Source organism: Wyeomyia smithii, chromosome 3 (assembly GCF_029784165.1).
Source record: "Wyeomyia smithii strain HCP4-BCI-WySm-NY-G18 chromosome 3, ASM2978416v1, whole genome shotgun sequence".
NCBI classification, from domain to species: Eukaryota; Metazoa; Arthropoda; class Insecta; order Diptera; family Culicidae; genus Wyeomyia; species Wyeomyia smithii.
Genome location: NC_073696.1, coordinates 236,270,439 through 236,290,685, shown reverse-complemented (window position 1 = coordinate 236,290,685; position 20,247 = coordinate 236,270,439). Strand labels below are relative to the sequence as shown.

The following is a 20,247-nucleotide window of genomic DNA, read 5'->3' as shown; positions in this document are numbered from 1 at the left end:
TTATTTTTTTTTTATTGTAAAATAAAAAATAAAAAAATATCAATAAAATATGACGAGATCTTAGTAAATGGACAAAAAATTCACAAGAAATCGCCGGCTCTTACTCTACTATAAATTAGTATTTTTAGGAACTTACCCGTTCGATATTTGTCGGTCAAGATTATTGAGTGAATATCGAAGGTATAAAATAAATAAAAATAACTTATAACCATTGCGAAAAATGTTGAATTATTGTTAAGTAATTTGTGGTTTTTATGATAATCATATTCATGAGATAAACTTTCAATCACCATCGCGAATACAAGTTGTACTCGCTGCAATGACAGACGACGAGAAACTAGCGGCACTCTGCTCCACATATACTCTACGGTACGGATGCTTTTACCAGCATGTTTTCTTTCAAGACATCAGTTTCTTTTAAGCTCTAACAGCAGGTTTAGAAATTGTTCAAGAAAAGAAGTTGTTTCGAACTTTTTGGAAAACCTTTACCTTTGAGACATCAAATTAGTCTAGGTTCATGGAAGCAAACATAAATTAACTTATTGAGACGGGGGACTTTGTCAATTTTTTTTTCGATACAGGAAATATTACAAGGAATGGTTGGTGTTTATTTGTGTCCCGCATGTGATCAGGTCATTGATCGCGTAAATTTGTCCTTGACACTTTTTATCGATTTTTACCGCTTTGTAATGAAGAAATGATGATAACTAGCGTATTACAAAATTGTTCAACATTTTATCTATTCAACAATATATTGGTTATCGTTATCCATTATGTGGTTATGCTGTTATTATCGTTTGCAATCTTACACAACATTTGCCAGTTTCATTTCCAATTTTACCGAATGCATACCGATATATAAACAAAGACGTAGTCCCACGTCAAAAAACGAGTTTACGTCTAGGGTTAAAAGTGAACAAATAAATATACACTGATCAAAATTTTTCTTTACGTTCGACTACATAAATAACTACACGACATAATTAATTTATTGCAAGAAATCATGTTTTCTGTTTTTCCTTATGAATTTATTTAAATGATCTTGTATTAAATCCTATAGTACCCTGTGCCGCCTTTAGACAGCCTTCGGTGAAACCTCCAAAAAGCTCCACTTTAAAAAATGTTAATAAAGTTTCATAGTGATTTTTTCGAAGTCCGTCTGAAAATTAACTCTGGCACTACAGGGTTGAATTTCCTTAACGCAGTTGCTTTTATTAATAGTATTCCATTCGTTTCTTAGGTGCATAGCTCCTTAATGGTTATTTCTACAGTGTTCATGTCTTTGGCGATGTTTCAAGCATAAAAATATCTTTATAAAAAATGTATAACGGTAGCTTTAATTTTCTTCTTACAGATGGCGCTGACATCTATTTTCTGAAAAAATGGTGCTGGCCATTTGGTTTTTTCGGGAAAGTTGTTCATATCATCAATTGAAATAAAGATGTCGAAAACAATAAAACTGTAGCATTGACCGTTAACGAGATATAACTATTTTCATTTTTCACTATACAAATCCCCATAACTCCTCAAATTCAAGTCATAGAATATTGGTGTTTTCGGCAAAGTTGTTCGAATGGTTGTGATCTATTTTTAATGTTTAGTCTAGATCAGTTTAAACTTACCTATATCACTTCGTTCGAAAAAAAGCCCAACAAATTGGAATTCGTTTTGCTACTCAAGTTCAAGTCTAAGTGATTTGGTGTCCTTAGATCAGTTGTAAGGATCGTTTAATTATTTGGATCGTCATGCTTAAAATGGTTTAAGTCACTCTTTTCAACACGCATATACATACACATACACATTTTAAACGCATTAATCATGATTCATGATATATAACAGAAATGATTAAATTTAAATAGATGACAGAAACGTTTATTCATCGTCTTCTAAATAATTTGCAACGTGAAACTCCATCGTCAGCTTTTCGTTTTGTTTCGCGGGTATCAGTTGAATCGTAGTTTGTTCCTAAGAGCAAGCCCACCAGTGGCTAAATTGAAGTTTCTTAAGCTAGTTTGGCAACACCCACCATAACGCGGCAACCGCACCGGGCGTTGCTATGTTGGTTTGGGAAATAGCAATCCCCACCTCGGGTAGTAGCGAGTTATTAAATTTGGCAACGCGATAGCAACGAGCCGAATCGTTGCTATTTGATGAAATGTCAAACTGTTGTTTTTTTTGTGCTCGATAGTGAATGTTCGTAATAATATTACGAAGATGATGAGTGTTTTGAATGCGGACTCAATTGGTCGGCCTCGGAAGACGAAGTGTTCTGTCTCGCTTGTTAAACACGTCGTAGGACGCAAGTGTCGGCGTGAACCACTACTCAATTTTATTTCCGATTGAGCCGAAATTTTGCACAGGGTGTTTTTTCGGGCAGGTTAACATTTTGTATAGATTTTTTATTGAGATGACCATTTTGGTTGGCATTTTGGTCTGCAACCTAAACGATGCAGAAAGCTCAAATCCTCACAAGATTGGCCAATATTATTCAATAAACCTGGAAGGTTTGGGCAAATCTGCTCGGGAGTATTACCAACTATTTTCCCGTTTCGTTCGGTCGTTGTATAAAAACCATTTTTCTCCTTTACCGCTGTTTCAATCTTCAAAATCAACCTAAGATGCGTTCTAAAGCGGCGTTGGAAATGGTCATCGGTATCTACCGTTGTTAAAACGCTGGATGGCACCTTCCTCCGTATGGCGGTTTTTTTGGGTATTTACTAGGCTGAGAGTCGCCCCGAATCTTTCCAAAAACCATTTTCTTAATCGCGTATAAGGAAATTTGTTTTGCGAAATCACTTTCTTCATCACTAGAATCAATCAAATAATCGCAAACAATTTACGCGTTCTATATTTAAGTTCGTTTTGGCGGCAAATTTTCAAATAATAATAGCAAACTGTGGGAACCGAGACAGCATGAAATACAGAATATAACTAATGACAGTTCGCCAGCTTTCAGTAGAATAGTCATTTAAGCCAACGTTGCGGGACGTGCCCAGTTTACGGAATTACTTTAAATAAACATATAAGGATGAACAAATTTATGTACGCACAAGTAAAAAAATCTGCAAAAGAATTATGTAATCGATAACTTGGGAGAACGGAAACAAAGTTAAAACAAAGTTATGTGAAATGGAGGGAACATTTTATGAAGTAGAAAGAACGTAGATCATTCCGGAAACGATTGACTGACGGATAAGTTGGTTATTACTAGATCCGCAAAAAATATGCGAAATACATCACAAACAAACATTTTGCCAACGCTGGCTAGTGACGGTCTTCAGAAATTGGCAACTGCCGGTGTGAAAAAGAAATAGTGGAATTGGAAATCCCCATGAGCAACGACCGGTGCGAAAATCGGTTGCTATCCAAAATGGCAACGGCCAGCGTTGTGAAAATAGCAACTCAAATGGCAACTCACCGGTGCGCTTGCTCTAAGCTGGACAAAAAGGGGTCAAATGTAACCAACATACCGTTCAATACATCTTGCATGGTTTCAGTTCTGCTGGACTTTTGGCTGTGCGCTTCACGAATTTGTGAAAATGTGATGTCGCCATAGAGCGCTGCCGCGAAACGCATGATTTATTCGTAAAAACATGCTGTACCGTCTGCCGGGGTGAGATTGTGCCAAAAAAGGATACGTTTTTGTTCCTTAGCTTGTAATGCACACATTTAGGCAATGAATTTGATCCAAATCACGTCAATGCACACTTAAATGTATAGTTAACGACTGCCGCAAATATGGTTAGGTTTCAATAAACTATAATTTTGCTAAAATTAAATGAACTTTGGCTCAATCTCACCCTTTCTATCGGGTGAGATTGTGCCAAAAACAAAGAGTTGAATTTAATACCTGTTAAATGTACAGTAGTGTATCTACGAATAATTCACATGAATAACATGATAAAACAGTAAGTATAGAGACGACCATAAACAACGTGGACTATTAAGGGGCTATTGGGGGTTGACCAGAAACTACGGTTCATATGAATTATAGAAAAATGAATGAAAATGTAGTACTGGATCAAATCGGTATCTGGAGTAACCAGTTATGAGAACGTGGCTTATAGACAGTCTTTATACTCATAGTGGCGTCTCCAGGTAGCTTAGAAAGGAAAAACGATAGGACATAAAGCCTGAGAAGACTTTTCGTTTCAATTATTATATGTCATTGACCACTGTATATTTCATTGGAGTTCTCAAAACCGGTGGAAACGTACCCACAACCCTCCTTACTCTCTTTAAAAATCATCAGTTTATATAGAATAGGTGTACAAAATTTTGTTACATTCCATAAGTAATATCAGTCATTGTAAATTTACATCTAACAGTTTGTTAGCTTACTGTTCTCAAGATTAAAGTCATTATTTCAAATAATGCCATAGCTAGACAACATACTCTATGTAAACAATGCAAGTATTTTGGTGTATACCGATCTAATTTTGTCGTGAATGTGAATTCCGCACACTGTACCGTTCATTATAGCTTGACACAATCTCACCTCAAAAGGGCTCGAAAAGTGTACAGTTTGGAAAAACATTTTTTTCTGAGTCAACACAGGTTCAAGGCATAATATTTCCTCAACACATTGGAGACGACATCCTAACGTACCAACTGAGCAGTAAGTTGATGTGGTTTCTTGATCGGGTTGGTTTCCCTGGGACATTTTTGGATAACGTTATTTGCGCATGTTTTACACCCTGTACTTTGAAACATAATTTAAGTCAAACAGTTCACTGATATTATCTATTTTCCATTTGAAGATGTGAATAAATATGTCACGTTTCATAAAATATCGAATTTGAGGTATCAGGCTCTAGAAATCTTAAGTAATTTAACATACAAACATTTCCCGTTTTGGCTCAATCTCACCCCCGTGGCTTAATCTCACCCCGGCAGACGGTACCAAAAATCAAATAACTTTTGAAGCGTCAGCTAAAGTTGGATTTTTTGAACAGCTGAAACTGGAATTTTTGAATTTAAGAAGAATATAGATTCAACAACTTACGACTGATAATTGCTTTAGTAAAATTGAGTATATCGGCTTTCCAGTCATCTGCTTATCAGAACGAAAATTTATTTTCTATTTCCGACGTTTCGATTTAATATAAAAGCTTTTTCAAGGATTCTACAAGTATACAAGTTGTTACAAAAATTCAATAATCAGAAAACAGTCACTTACGGAAAGGATATCGTTTTTTGTCTAATAGCTTTATGTTTTGAGCATCAACGGTCAAAGATTTAATTGTGGCTAGCATTCGTTTACTGTAACCGGGTTGTGAGGACAAAAAATTATATTTATAGGGCAATTTAAAAAAAAAAAAGTATTACCGTTTTTGCATTTGAAATAAAATAAACTTGAACTAAAAAAATATATCACTCTAAGCTGAATTCGTAGTAGCACTTCTCACTGCGTATAACTGTATATTCAAATTGTTAAATTCTAGTTCGGTGAGCTGGTTTGGTGAGATGAACTGTGTGAAAACCACAGTATACTGATGTGGATTATAATTCTGATCTATTGCCTATTTTGGTTTTTAGTGTGTGTAATATCCCTGCGTAAGTCGAACTAAGACAATCGACATCAGTGCGTTTGTTTACGGTATGCTCGGTGTTCATGATGTGACAAACTTCGAGAATAGGAAGTGCAGACGGTCGGCGATGATGGTCCAGAATTATTGTTTTTTCCAGGTTAAACCGGTGATTGCTGTCTATGCTGTGTTGAAGAAGTGCTGTTTTCTCCTTCAGGTGTGCTATTTCGTGAGTGTTGGTGTCTCTAGTGTGCTCCTGGTTTAGGAGTTGTTCCAGTTTGTTAATGTTCGAACGGTGGTTGCTAAGCCTTTTCTTGAGCTGTGTTGTCGTTAGCCCTACATAAAAGGCCTTACAATTGCCACACGAAATACGATAAATCACGTTGTGTTGGTTTTCAGCTGCTAATTTGTCTTTCATATTTGTGAACATAGCTCCTACCGTGCGTTCGTTCCGTGTTGCTAAAGTGGTGTTTGGCAAATCTGTTCGAAACAGCTTTGTTAGTCTACTGCAAAGATTCTGAACATAAATCAGTGGCTTATATGTTTTGGGCGAATCTTGCGAGTGTGATTGGTTGATTGGTAATGATCGTTCGTTGATTCTGTTGGTATATCGGTTTCTCAGATGGGTGGGATAGTGGTTAATTTTCAGATGTCTATCGATGATTGTTTTAACTTCCTTTGGTGATAAATTAGTGCTAAAATCTTTCACACGTCGCATAAAGTTAGTGACAACATTATTTTTCATGTGCAATGGGTGGGTAGAGAAATAATCTAAAAACCGTCCTGATGCCATCGGTTTGGCATACCATTCGGTTTCAACGCTCTGATCAGGCTGTCGAATTAAAACCATATCCAGAAACGGGAGTCTCTTGTTGTTCTCGATTTCGCAGGTGAATTGAATGTTGCTGTTGTACTCGTTGAATGTGGAAAGAACGTCGTTCACTTTGTCCTTCGGAAGGGCCAGGCATAAGTCATCAACGTATTTCCTCAAGACAGGAATCGGAAAATCCAGTTTAGCAATAACGGAGTCTAAAAGCGCTTTCATGACTAAATCGGCAACAGTGGGGGACAAAGGGTTGCCCATTGCTGTTCCGAAGACTTGCCGGAAGTGTTTTCCACGGTATGAAAAATAACTACATTCCAAACAATATGTGGTTACTTCCAGAAATAGATCCAGATTAATGTTTGTATTCAGCTTAATATATGTCCAGCGTTCAATGATTGTGTGTGTGACTAGTTCTCGGGGAATGCATGTAAATAGTGATGCAACATCGAATGAAACCAAGATATGATCTTCAGGTAGTTGAACGGAGTTGATGAAACGGCAAAAGGAGAAAGAGTCTGATACGTTATAGCGGCTGTTGATCGATGACTGTAGTATGCGGCCAATGAATTTGGATAGCATATATGACGGCGCGTTTATGTTGGGCAGAATTGGTCGAAGTGGGAGATTCGGTTTGTGTGATTTGGGGAGTCCGTAAATTCGTGGGCTTTGGGCTGTCTGGGTGGAAAGTTGGTTTGCTGTTTTCTTGTCTATTAGTCCGAGGTTGTGCAGCCTTTTTACAAGGCAGTTGTTCTGCTGTTGGTAACCCGTTGTGGGATTCTGTTTGATAGGTTTATATGTATTTTGGTCTGATAGCATTTCGCACATCTTACTGTCGTACTCCTTTTCATACATTAGGACTGTCTGTTTACCTTTATCTGAGTTGACAATGATTATATCGGGATGACTTTTGATAAAACGTTTAGTAGTTTTGCATGCATGTTGTAGAAAGCATGATAGCGAGTCTCTTGGATTATCATCAAAACTATGAATGAAATTTTGTATGATATTTACTGCGTCGCATCGCTTGTATTCTCTAATGTTTTTCTCAGGGATGCTCGTAAGAATATTTTCTATGTCAGCGATGATATTATAGAAAGGAATGTCATGTAGCGATGTGTACGGTAGGGCAAACTGTGGACCGAGACTAAGCAGAATTTTGGTTTCCGGTGGTATGGTAACTGTGGTAGCATTATGTATAGCTTTGGCATTGCAGGTAGGTGTTGGTGGGTTGGTGTGGGCCGCAGATACACGAAGGAGCTGCTGAAATTTTTTCTTGGTTTTAGTAGACATGATGCTCAAGTAACTCTTGGAAAACTTCTCTTGAGTATAAAAGAAATTTCTAGACGTGTCACTTGACACTGATTCGGTGATCGATTTCTGCAGCTCAGACAGTTCATGTTCCAGACGTTTAATTTTGTAGAAAGTCTGTTTGATTTCGATGTTCAATAGCGCTTTTTTAAATTTGTTGATGCTCTTCTGTAGGTCCTTTAAGTAGGGACTGTTTTCTTCGAGAAGAGGGTACACGCATTTGAAACTGTTGATTATATGATACGGAAAAATTCCTTGTCGTCGACATCTCAATAGGAATAGGCAATTGTGAGGCCTCTTATGTAGGGCTAACGACAACACAGCTCAAGAAAAGGCTTAGCAACCACCGTTCGAACATTAACAAACTGGAATAACTCCTAAACCAGGAACACACTAGAGACACCAACACTCACGAAATAGCACACCTGAAGGAGAAAACAGCACTTCTTCAACACAGCATAGACAGCAATCACCGGTTTAACCTGGAAAAAACAATAATTCTGGACCATCATCGCCGACCGTCTGCACTTCCTATTCTCGAAGTTTGTCACATCATGAACACCGAGCATACCGTAAACAAACGCACTGATGTCGATTGTCTTAGTTCGACTTACGCAGGGATATTACACACACTAAAGACCAAAATAGGCAATAGATCAGAATTATAATCCACATCAGTATACTGTGGTTTTCACACAGTTCATCTCACCAAACCAGCTCACCGAACTAGAATTTAACAATTTGAATATACAGTTATACGCAGTGAGAAGTGCTACTACGAATTCAGCTTAGAGTGATATATTTTTTTTTAGTTCAAGTTTATTTAATTTCAAATGCAAAAACGGTAATACTTTTTTTTTTTTAAATTGCCCTATAAATATAATTTTTTGTCCTCACAACCCGGTTACAGTAAACGAATGCTAGCCACAATTAAATCTTTGACCGTTGATGCTCAAAACATAAAGCTATTAGACAAAAAACGATATCCTTTCCGTAAGTGACTGTTTTCTGATTATTGAATTTTTGTAACAACTTGTATACTTGTAGAATCCTTGAAAAAGCTTTTATATTAAATCGAAACGTCGGAAATAGAAAATAAATTTTCGTTCTGATAAGCAGATGACTGGAAAGCCGATATACTCAATTTTACTGAAGAATATAGAGATGGTACTCGCTGGTAAACCACTTTTTTATGTTTGAAATTAGTGAAAAATTGAGTTTTTTATCTGTGTGAAACATTATGCTCAATGGTAAGATATACTTAACTATCTAAGTTTTTTTCCTTAATAAAAACTCATATTGGAGAGATTTCGTGCATTATATCATTAATATTTAAGAGAACCTGTAACTTGTAGAGTGGTAAAGATGATCGAAACATTTTTCTCTTGATTTTATCAAATTTTAAACCCCAATTTCTTATACCTCACGATGTACTAAAACATGCGAATTCTTTACAACCTATGCTTGATTCTTGGTCTGTTGGCGTTCTAGTTTCTGCAAAAAATCGATTTCGAATCAAATTCTGGAAAAAATTCTTAGGTTTTGTCTAGCTTTTGTATGGGGCTGCCCCAGTGTGCGTCGGTAGTAGAAAAGTTGCTTGCGAGAGGTGACCTGATCAGGAGAGCGTAACTAAAAACACGAAATTCTATTAACAGGAGTTACAAATAACATATTTTGATCTGATTTGTAGTTACCCATATGCTTTTGATAACAAAATTTTAAGCTTAATTATCATATTAAAAATTGTGAAATGAAGTTGTTCTGAAACAAGACAAACAAATTTTTCGTCTCTAACAAAAGTTGTTGTTTCCAACAATAGCAATTATTATACTGTTATACATTCTATCTTATTTTGTTAGAAAGCTAATATGTAAGTAGCTCAGTTTGATATGGGTTTGACACTAGTGGAATCATTTTTGTTATAATTTCTATTATTTTACCACCTAACGGGATCAAATTTCAAACACAACCTAAAGAATTTTTCTCATAACAAACTAACAGCTTCTGTTACAGTTTTGTTTTGTCTTTCTGATTGAGGAGCGAGCCGATGACATACTTCGACGATTGAAATCCCACGATGTGAAGGGGTTCACCAAAGAAGACAGAAGCACGAAAGGCAGAGGTTCTTAAAACACATTGCCTCAGAAACAAATCATTATTTCCAGTAGTTAGTCGCTTTTTGATTTGGATCCTGCCCATAGTGATGTCGATATTTTCGCAGTACTGATGATAGTGACGCATCATGCGATTTATAGGGCCATTTTTTGAGTAGTTAGTTCTGTGAGAGATTTGGAAAATATTTTACGAGTTCTTAACTGACGACTGGGTGCATAAAAATTTAGTTGTGATTCAATAATTCAGTAGATTGCACGCGTTTAGAAATAATGTCATTGATAAAATGAAGCATTGAAGTTCGCGGCGTTCTTTAAGTGCTTGTAATAGAACTAATAGATCTAATAGAACTGCAGCTCACGCATAATTTGTCCAATTCATGAATGTACTTTTGTATGAACGTGGATAACAACGAGTAATTACTTGAATGTGTTCTGTTAATTTTGATTTCGTATAAACAGAGCTGGTAGCCACATGGTCACAGAGTCCGCTTTGATAAGCAGATGGTCGTGAGTTCCACTCCTTCACTTGGTCCGAATCCGTTGCTTTTCCCACGATGAGGTAGAGAACATTTATACGCTTCTGGAATAACATCACTCTCGCATCGATAGAACCGCCGCGATACACATACCTAGGTTTCGTATTGAAAAAACTTTCGTGAAAATTTGTACGTCTCTGGGGTTAAGTTGGAAGGCGCGCGTCGTCGTTCTCCCGCCTCGCAATCGATAGAACTACTTTTTCGTACTATTTATATTATGCAGCGTTCTTTTACGAATTATTTGCGTGAGCTTACTAATTTTTCGTACTATGTATTTACATTATGCAGCCTTTGTTTGTACGATTGATTGCGTTTATTTTTAAAACCTTTCGTTACGTATACGAATAGAAATCTGTAACAGTTTTGACAGTTCTGACGAAAGTACCTTCATATTTATTACGCATTGGTTTCGTTGCAGAAAACAACAGAAGGTTTTGTACATAAAACATACGTTTTCGTGGAATAAACTAAAATATATTTTCAGTGTAATGTTCTATGAATGTCAATTTGGAGTCTAAGATTACGCCTAAGTCCCTCACGATTTTGCATTTTTCTACTGGTTGGTTTCCAAAGAAAACGTCTGTTATTGGCGTTACAGTTTTTCTGCTGAAGGCTATTGTATTACATTTTTTAATGTTAAGTTGTAATAGACTTTGGTTGCACCAAGTGTAGAATACATTAATTTCATTCTGGAATATTTCGAAGTCTTCTGCATAATATTGATTCAACATGTATTGATTTAAGAAGTATGGAAATGTCATTTACGTATTATATAAAAAGAAGAGAGCCCAGGTGAGAACCTTGAGTAACCCCAGAAGTTACTTCTATTGGGTTTGAAAAGGGATTCTGAAAGTGAACTATTTGTGTTCGTTTTGTTAAGTATGACTGCAGCCATTCAGAAAAATTTTGTTTCCATTCCGTATTTTTCGAGCTTGAATAACAATAAAGGTATGTCGATTCTGTCAAATGCCTTTCTAAAGTCCGTATAAAAAGCTTCTACATGGTTGCCGTTGTCCATTACAGTCAAAATGAAAAAGATTCGTGGTAGTTGAGCGGCTTTTGTCAAAGCCCTGCTGTTGAGATGTAATTTGGTTTTTTACTTGCTGAAAGATTTTCCATTGATTACTGATTCAAATAATTTTGGAATGCATGAAATAATGGCGATTTCACGATAATTACAAATGTCACATTTAGCGCCAGATTCAAAAATTGGCACTAAATATGAAGTTTTCCAAAGTTCTGGATAAATTCCATTTTTAGAGACATATTAAAGATGTGTAGTAAAGGCATAGATAGTTTTTCCGCCAAGTTTTTGAGAGAAATTGGAGCTATTCTGTCAGGTCCAGGACTTTTCGTAGAGTATAAATTTTTGAGTGCGTTCTGAATTTCGAATCCGGATATTTGATTGACAGAAAAGAATTCGAATATTCAGGAAAATACGAGAAATATTCGCGGTCGCGGTCTGTTTCATCAAATGTAATGTATATTTCTTGAAAAAAGGGCAAAAAGACTATATATTTCATTACTAGTCAAGATACATTCGTGATGGAAAGTTGTTCCTTTTTAGTTTGGTTTTTACGTAATTGAAGAAACTGTTAGGACAAGACTTGATTTGTTATATTCTTCATGTGCAATTTTAATGGCTTCGTCAAGTTGACAAAAAATTTCTTGGTAATTTTGAAGATTTTCGCTATTGTTGTCTTTTTTGTATATTTTATGTGCTTTTTGTTTTCAATTTTTTAGGTTCTTCAAGTGTGGGTTAAACCACACTGGGTATTCGTTGGTGTTCGGTCGTCTTCTTTTTTTTTTTTAGTGGTACATTATCTGATATAATTTGATTAATTATTTCAAAGAATTTTGGTACTTCTTCGTTGACATTTCCCTCCTTACAAATTATGCTACGCCAATTTATTATGCGTAGTCTACGTTTGACTTGTGCGAAGTCAGTTTTGTGGTATTCCGGTACATCCTCGTACTCGCAGTCGTTAGGGTACAAAGTGTTATTCATTACTATTGAATAGTCAATTGCTGTGTGAAATGCTTCATTTTTCCAGTTGGGAGTCATAATGCATCTACACAGAAGTCTACAGGGCTGTTTGTAAATAATATGTCTAAATATGCATTTTGTTTGTTTTTGTCATGATTGATTTGATACGTCTATATTTGCCGTAGGTTGTGAGGTTTTGGTGGGCCCGCACGTTGTGAGGTTTTGCCAAAAAGATACTGCAGTGTTTTGTTTTCGCCTACGATTGGGTACCTATTGCATACACTTCTCTACCACATCTACTACAGTGACGGCAATGCAGCGGAACGAGGTTTGGTATTGCTGGGAAAAGAGTCATCCGTTGGCGGCCCATTGAACACCGTGTTGAGGATTAGGAGCAAATTTTCCAACTATAGTTCAATCAACACCTACGAAACGAAAAACGACAGACCCGATGACGTCGAATATGAGTTCTATGAAAAGCTGGAACAAACCTATGACGAGTGCCCAAAACTCAATGTAAAAGTTATCATCGATCTCTTCGATTCGAACAGTTCCATTTTCACTTGATTCCTTCCGGCTGCTGTCAACGAATTACTTCTTTCTCTATTTCCCGTCTGTTCATTGGATTCATCAGAGACTCTTTCCTTTCCTTCAGCGTCTCAATTGAAACTAGCACCGCATCGCGTCGTTTGATGATAGTTTTCTAACACCGCAAGCCGCAGTTAAAACGGCAATGGCATCCAATAAATACCTACGTCACGCAAATTCCGATCAAAATTTCGGATTTTTTTTGCTTTTGATCACTGGTGCTGCGTAACCACTCCGGTTTGGCAAACTAGTTTTAGTGTTTTCCGTCTCATATCGTTGCGGTTTTCTTTTCTCCCTCGTCCATATATTTGCGCGAAGTACTGTAAGGAAGCCCCCTGCCTCTGTTAGCGCTCATTGTCATTTTTGATTGAGAATCGTCATGTGAGAGTGACGGAGATAATCTTTTCTTTCAATTGAAACGCATTTGTATCAGTTTCTAGCCCTTAAATTGTCAAACTCAGAGCAAGAGCTTCCGAGTAGTTTTCATGTGACTCATGAAGCGCTTGAGAATGATACAAAAGCTTTTCAATTGAAAGCGACGGGTCAAAGTGTCACTATAACCTGATAACTGTCAATTGGAAATGACTTTGTCAGGCTCTGTATCGGAGATGCAAACGCACAGGTTAAGAGGGAGGAATCCTGCCGCCCGGTTATTGGAAGGCATTGTTTTCGCTCGAGGCTGGTAATTTTTGCCGCGGCCAGAGAAATGGCCATAGGTAGCTTCTAATTTCCATGTTTGAATATCCGGAAACACACCTGAAGGCATCCAAATGGAAAAGCCTGCTCCCAGATCGATCACGTACTGATTGACGATCTTTCCGGATGTTACTGATGTTAGGTCTTTTCGAGGGCCAAATATTGACTCTTACCATTATCTCGTCGTTTGTAAAAATTGCGCACGGTTGTCGAACGTGTTGAAATCCTGTACGTTTCGATGCATTTCAACATACAGCTGTCGAAAGCTGGTGGTGATGACTGGTTTGATGCTGAATGCCGGAGAGCGACAGACGAGAAGAACCGTGCCATGCTTCTTGCGGTTATGCGTCAGAGCTGAGAGAGATACACGGAAGCTATACCTGCCGGAAATATAATTCACCTTCGGAAGAAGCGTAAGCACGAGGAGCAGCTGCTCGCCATCGCAAAGGACAACTTTGCTAAACACTACGTACGGAGTTCCTATAGAACAGTCAACAGAGTCTGGAGCATGAATTTCTTCGTGCCGGTGATGTGTAATGATAAGGACGGATATAAAACGACAACTGCAGCTAGATGGCAGAACTTTCAGGCACCAGAACTTTATCCCTCATCAGAAACGGTAAGGAATAAGATTAGCAAAACAGAAACATGATGATGATGATTAGCGATGAGTAAGCTGTAGGTTGAAAAGACGATTAGTGAGCTAAAAAACGGCATGTCCGCTGGGAAGGATGGTTTCCCGGCTGAACTGGGTGGATGAACAAATGTCGACGACTGGTTGGAAAGCTTCACATGCCAAATCTACAAGAAGGGCCGTCAACTTGATTGTTGCAACTATCCGCATACAAAGTGCTTTCCTATATCCTGTTCTTCAGATTGAGATCATTAAAAAAATCCTTCATCGGCGAATACCAGGCTGGTTTTCTACAAGGGCGTTCCACGACGGATCGAATGTTCATCCTGTGACAGATCCTCGATAAGCTCCGGGAATATAACTTGCAGACTCACACTCTGTCTGCTTTCGATTCAGTGAAAAGAGACGAACTGTAGCAAATTATGCTAGAGCGCGGTTACCAGACGAACCTATTACAAAATCGTTTGGCACATTCATTACAAGGTTGCCATAATTACGTGAAAAAAGTTTCCGACCCAATTAACTTTCTTTCGAAAACTTGCAGCTGCTCATTGTACAGGATCTGCAAAATACAGCCAATGAGCGAAATAAAATTTTAATTAATTACAAAATTTTTTATTTGAACAAATTTTAGGTTCAAAACCAAAACAAATCATCGATCGAATGCAGCAACTGTTAGAGCAAATCGATAACCGGAGTCCGCTCATATCATTTTTTCTGTTCGAACTCATCATTCAAGTAGGAAATTATCACAGCTCAAATTAAACATATAGATTAATCATTCTCTAGGCCAGGGACGAACTTGCAATCTACATATTGAATCTGATACAATACGAAACGCAGTAGTGAACGGTGGTATCGATACCTAATCGTTCTTCATCACGAATGTCCGAAAGAGTCCCTACCACTCTTTTACCAACTTCAAATCAAAAACAGTTCAAGTTAAAATACCACCATGAAGTGGTTCGCAGTCAACAACTTCTTCGAAACCCGCCGACCGATTTATCGGATCATGCAAACATTCTGCCTGACCTCACTCACGGTCAATTTTCAAGACTTGACGGCGGAACAGACCGCGACCGATAAGCTGCGCTTAATCGTTGGACTGCTTTTGTGCAGTCTGACGTTGGTTCTCGGATATGGTAACTATCAAAGCCAGCTGCAGAATATGAGCGATTCGTACATAATGATACAAGGCCTGCTCGGGACGATGGTTGTCCTTGTTTGTTCCCTGATCACCAACATCATCGCAAACTACGTAAACGGATCGAGAATTTTCCGCTGTAGTGTCAATGTCAACAAGTTTGACCAACAGGTAATGGATCTCAAATTTCTCGTTCATTTGAAATGTGATTAAACTGGTTCAAGTCGTACTTTCAGCTCAAGTTGAATTTTGGACACCGATGGAATTATCAGCAAGAGCATCGCATTGGGGTCGCACTAATCGTGTTCGGTTACCTCGAATGGTTCATGTTGGCGTTGAATATGATGTACGGTCGAAGGTTTAGGCGTGACTTAGATCGGCACATCTCGATTGTGAGCGTTCTTTGTTTTATTTGGACGATGTTGTCGTATCAGAATGGTGGAATATTCTTCACAACGCTTCTGATTTCGGTACGGAAACGATTCGTCACACTAAATCAACTAATCGGGTAAGCGTTTGAAAAGAATAGAATTGATCGGGATAATTCCAAAATTAGAAGAACCAACAGGTCTATTTAGTGACCAAAATAGTATAGAAGTATCTTCGTAGTGTCAATGTTGGTAGTTTGCATCTTCTTGGCAACCTGTTCAATCGTGTATGGCAAAGAATATAAAAGGCCTTCCTGAGAATCGCAGCAATTGGGGTCGTGAAGTGTTGAAGATATTAATTTTATACAATGGACGATGAGTAGATAGCAAGACTTTTTGTATTGAAATCCTGCCCGTTTTAGTCGCTTGTTTCAGACTGGCCCCGCGCAAAATCCACTGGCAGCCCGGGACTCAAAAACTCGCTGTCGGATAGTTCGAAAATTTGCCCTTCTACATAATCAGCTGTGTGACACCGTGGAGTTGATCAACCGTTGTTTCACCGTACACGCGACCGTGGCCTTGGCAACTGCTTTCGGATTCACCGTATTCTCCCTATTCGGACTAGTTCACTCGTATGCGACCCAAGCAAGCAAGCAAACGATGGCGTTAGCCTGGTCGAATATGGCGTACGATGGATTCTATTTGACCTTCATTGTTCAGGTGGTAGTACTCTCCGGTTTAACCCACAGTGAGGTGAGTTAGTGATTATGACCTAAGAGAGTTTATCAATACAAGAAGGTATTTTGTTTACAGTGTACTCGCACCTCAGTATTGATCCATAAAATCGTCAGTTATAGATCATGCGATCGAAAAACTTTAAAGGAATTGCGAATGTTCTCTCAACAACTGTGGCATCATGCTCCGAAAGTATCGTGCAGTTTATTTGATTTCGATTGGCAGCTCTTCTACACGGTAAGACTGAGTGCATCTGAAAAGCAAGTATCAATGATTGTGCGAGCTTCCCCTCTATTTGTAGATTGTTGCTTCACTCACCACGTACCTTGTCATATTGGTTCAATTTGATTTGGTGAATTTCAACTACACGTAACTGTCACAACAAATAATATTTGATGTGTACTGATTATTGATCTATTATTATTAATTCACTACAAACATATAGAAGTATTTTATTAAATAACATAAACCAATGACAATGAGTGAAAATGGATTAACGATAGTAAATAATTACGAGATATCATGTCCCAGTGTTTTATTGTCACCTATCACGAACATTGTACTATCAACTTCTATACTTTCAGAGCAGTCATTCGATTGAATCGATACAGTTTATCACGATGCGTTGGTTCAAGGTGCGGGATTTTTTCGAATCAACCCGTCCAGTCTATCTGGCCGCGAGAATCTGTCTATTACATTTCGAAACAGTTGACTTCCGCGAGCGAAAGTTTCGAAAAACCTTATTTGATCAAATACGTTTTATACTCACAATGTGGGCGGATTTGTACCTAGCTTCGGTGGCTATTGGCTTCGGAGAAGCTTTCATGAGCCTGTCAGAATCGACTTTACTCAACGCGGGATACTTTGCGTCAATTATAGATTCGTATCTGTTCATGCTTAGTCTTCCTACGTGGAACAGATGGATGGCAGCGAGTATATTCGCAATTTTCGAACACATAGCGGAAGTCGACGATGAATTAAAACAATTGGGACTAACCATAAACCACCAGAAGCATCATTTTGTATCAACCGTTGTTATGGCTTCTGCAGTATGTCTACCGAGCTTTATGTTTTCCATTACAACCTACTCGTACTTCACGAACAAATGGGTCGACGTTAGCAAACTTTTTCCAGAATATTGGATGATAATCCCGTTACTACGATCGTGCATGATTGCCGCTTTTTTCTACTGCCACATTTCTCTGTCTCTACTATCTATCTGGAATCGTTTTGGAATTCTTAACCAAGGCATTACGTAATATTTTCCGAAATCCTCATATGCCAACACTAATACCAATTGTACAGTACTTTTTTTCAGACTACGTTGGAAAACAACACCGTGACTGTCCAGAGCTCGGAAGTTAGCTGTCAAATGATTCGAAAATTTACGCTATTGCATGATAAACTGTGCGAGACGATCAAACTATTCAATCGTTGCTTCTCCCTTCAAATGATGGTTGCCTTGGCTTGTACCTTTAGCTACACCTTATTCGCCGCATTTGGACTAATTCATTCGTTTGCTGCTCGGGTGAACGAGGGAACACTCGAACTAGCTTTGTCAAACATGGTGATGGACGGGTTCTATGTGTTCTTCATGATCCAACTAACAGTGATTTCTAGTCTAACCTACAATGAGGTAAGTCGATGTTGCGGATAGTAAGCAATATTCAAATAATATTTACGCAGGGCACTCGAACTGTAACTTTGGTTCATAAAATCATCAGTTACGGCAGCTATGATAGGAAAACACTAAGGCAGCTGCAAATGTTTTCTTATCAACTGTGGAACCGGGCTCCAAAAATTTCCTGCAGATTGCTGGACTTTGACTGGTCGTTATTCTACACGGTAAGACATAATAACAGTAAGTAAATGATTCCTTAATTGTAATTCCTTGCATTTGCAGGTAGCTGCATCGCTTACGACTTATCTTCTTATACTTGTTCAGTTTGATGTGGTTAATTTTTATTAATTAAAAATTTTGTATAGGTAAATTTTGAATTTTTTTTTATTAATGAATAATAATGTATGAACAACAGTACAAACCGATCTGACAATTTTACAGATATATAATAAAAATTAAAATCCTTTTTTCCGTTGAATTACTATGTACACAATCTATTCTTCATCATCAATCTCCAACGCTGCCTACAACTTAATTTCCTCATAGTGTTCTGAACGAATAACGGAGCTGTTGTTCTTAATGCTGTATGGTAATCTAGACAAAATGTTTCATAATTGACGGAAAAAATCATAAACTAAAAATTGTTGCCACTTGACTTCCCTGTCTCAGCCGCTATCAAGAGGAACAGAGAGAAACAACCTCACTTTAAGACTAGTTGGCTTACCGCACACCATATCAAGTTAATACACACTTTGGCCACCCTTCAAATTGGCACTGTCCAAAATATTTTGGACCCCAGTTTATTCTGTGAATCAAGAGGTACAGAAGAAAGCCGAAATGAGAGCCAAAAAAAGAAAAAATGCAAAACTACGAAAAAACGAAATCGAACTTCATTCCATGAAAAATAGGTAAAAAAAAAATTAATGGTCTAGGTGCTTCATTTTGGTTCGAAAAATGACTTGATTCATTCCAAGGCAATAGAATTTTGCAAGTTTAGCCGGGATCCGGTGTATCGTCTGCGTTCACGAACAAGTCTGATGTACCACAGGGTAATAACCGAGGGTCGCTTCTCTTAATAATTTTCTTCAACAATGTCGCTGATGCCCTAGGGATTGGCTGCAACTGGTTCACGCCGATGATTTAAAAATATATTTGACGATTCGCAACACCGAGGATTGTTTTCGTTTACAATCACGTTTAAATACATTTGTCACTACGTCACTAAACTAAATTATCTGATTCTAAGCACTGCAAAATGTGGAGTGACATCATTTCATCGCACTCAAACGCCAATCAGTTCTAACTATACCGTCGATGGGGAGTAGAGCCGAATATGATCTTAGAGCTGTTCTTCACCGAAAGCTGACTTTTGATGAACATCGCACTGCAGTAATTTCGAAAGCGAGTGGGCAATTGTATTTCATTGCAAAAATAGCGCGTTTCTTTAACATTCTTCACTGTATGAAAACATTCCGGATTCCACACTAGCCTTCATGAAACCTGCGCCTTGAGCGTATACAGAGGCGATTTATTCGACTGGCTCTGAAAGATTTCCTTAGGTGTAATCAAGGATGGAAAACCTCGTATCGCATAACAATCATTCGGGTATCATTTCTGAACGTGCTATTTATAAGCTTTCAATCCTAGCAAACCATCGCTATTAAAAGTTACACATTCTCAAGCTTGCAAGAGACAACTTAGAGCAAAGAAATACCTATATGGTAGCTTTCTTTGATGATTTTGTTTCAGTATTGCCTGCTTTAGGCGGAGCAAGAAACATATAGTGAGTGTTTCACGAAAGAATCGTAAACGATTCCACTCAAGCGATCGCAATGATTCTTTCAAATGTTGGTTGCTTGTAGACGTAATTCGGCTACTCCACGTCGTGCTTCACCGTGATATACCACGATGGTTCTTGGTGATTTCAAGTATCAGATGCTAATGCACCATGCTACAATTTCCGTTAGCATTGTTGATACCTATTTGCTCCGGCAAGCAAACAATTGAACGCAATCTAACGTTCATTTGGATTCATAATTTTGTATCACTGGCGATAATATCTTAAAGCTTCTCGGGATAATGTTGAATGCAAGTGAACTTGGATACAATAAATACTATCGTGTTTGAATCATTCAGTCTCCTCCTATGGTATTCGGAACTCT

General features: G+C 37.9%; 3 protein-coding genes across 3 annotated transcripts; 2 read left to right on the top strand and 1 right to left on the bottom strand.

Annotated features, from left to right (window-relative positions):
* Positions 1-5,502: 5,502 nt before the first annotated feature.
* On the bottom strand, positions 5,503-7,644 carry LOC129729127 (uncharacterized). The gene has a single exon (XM_055687610.1). The coding sequence runs from the start codon at positions 7,642-7,644 to the stop codon at positions 5,503-5,505; it is 2,142 nt and encodes a 713-aa protein (XP_055543585.1).
* Positions 7,645-15,172: 7,528 nt separating this feature from the next.
* On the top strand, positions 15,173-16,844 carry LOC129729126 (uncharacterized). The gene is made up of 5 exons (XM_055687609.1): positions 15,173-15,532; positions 15,598-15,753; positions 16,165-16,482; positions 16,543-16,701; positions 16,766-16,844. The coding sequence occupies exons 1-5, from the start codon at positions 15,173-15,175 to the stop codon at positions 16,835-16,837; spliced, it is 1,065 nt and encodes a 354-aa protein (XP_055543584.1). The 3' UTR covers positions 16,838-16,844.
* Positions 16,845-16,942: 98 nt separating this feature from the next.
* LOC129729125 (uncharacterized) lies at positions 16,943-18,452 on the top strand. Its single transcript, XM_055687607.1, has 5 exons — positions 16,943-16,966; positions 17,049-17,513; positions 17,783-18,100; positions 18,151-18,309; positions 18,368-18,452. Exons 1-5 carry the CDS (start codon positions 16,943-16,945, stop codon positions 18,431-18,433), a joined length of 1,032 nt encoding a protein of 343 aa, XP_055543582.1. The 3' UTR covers positions 18,434-18,452.
* Positions 18,453-20,247: the final 1,795 nt, after the last annotated feature.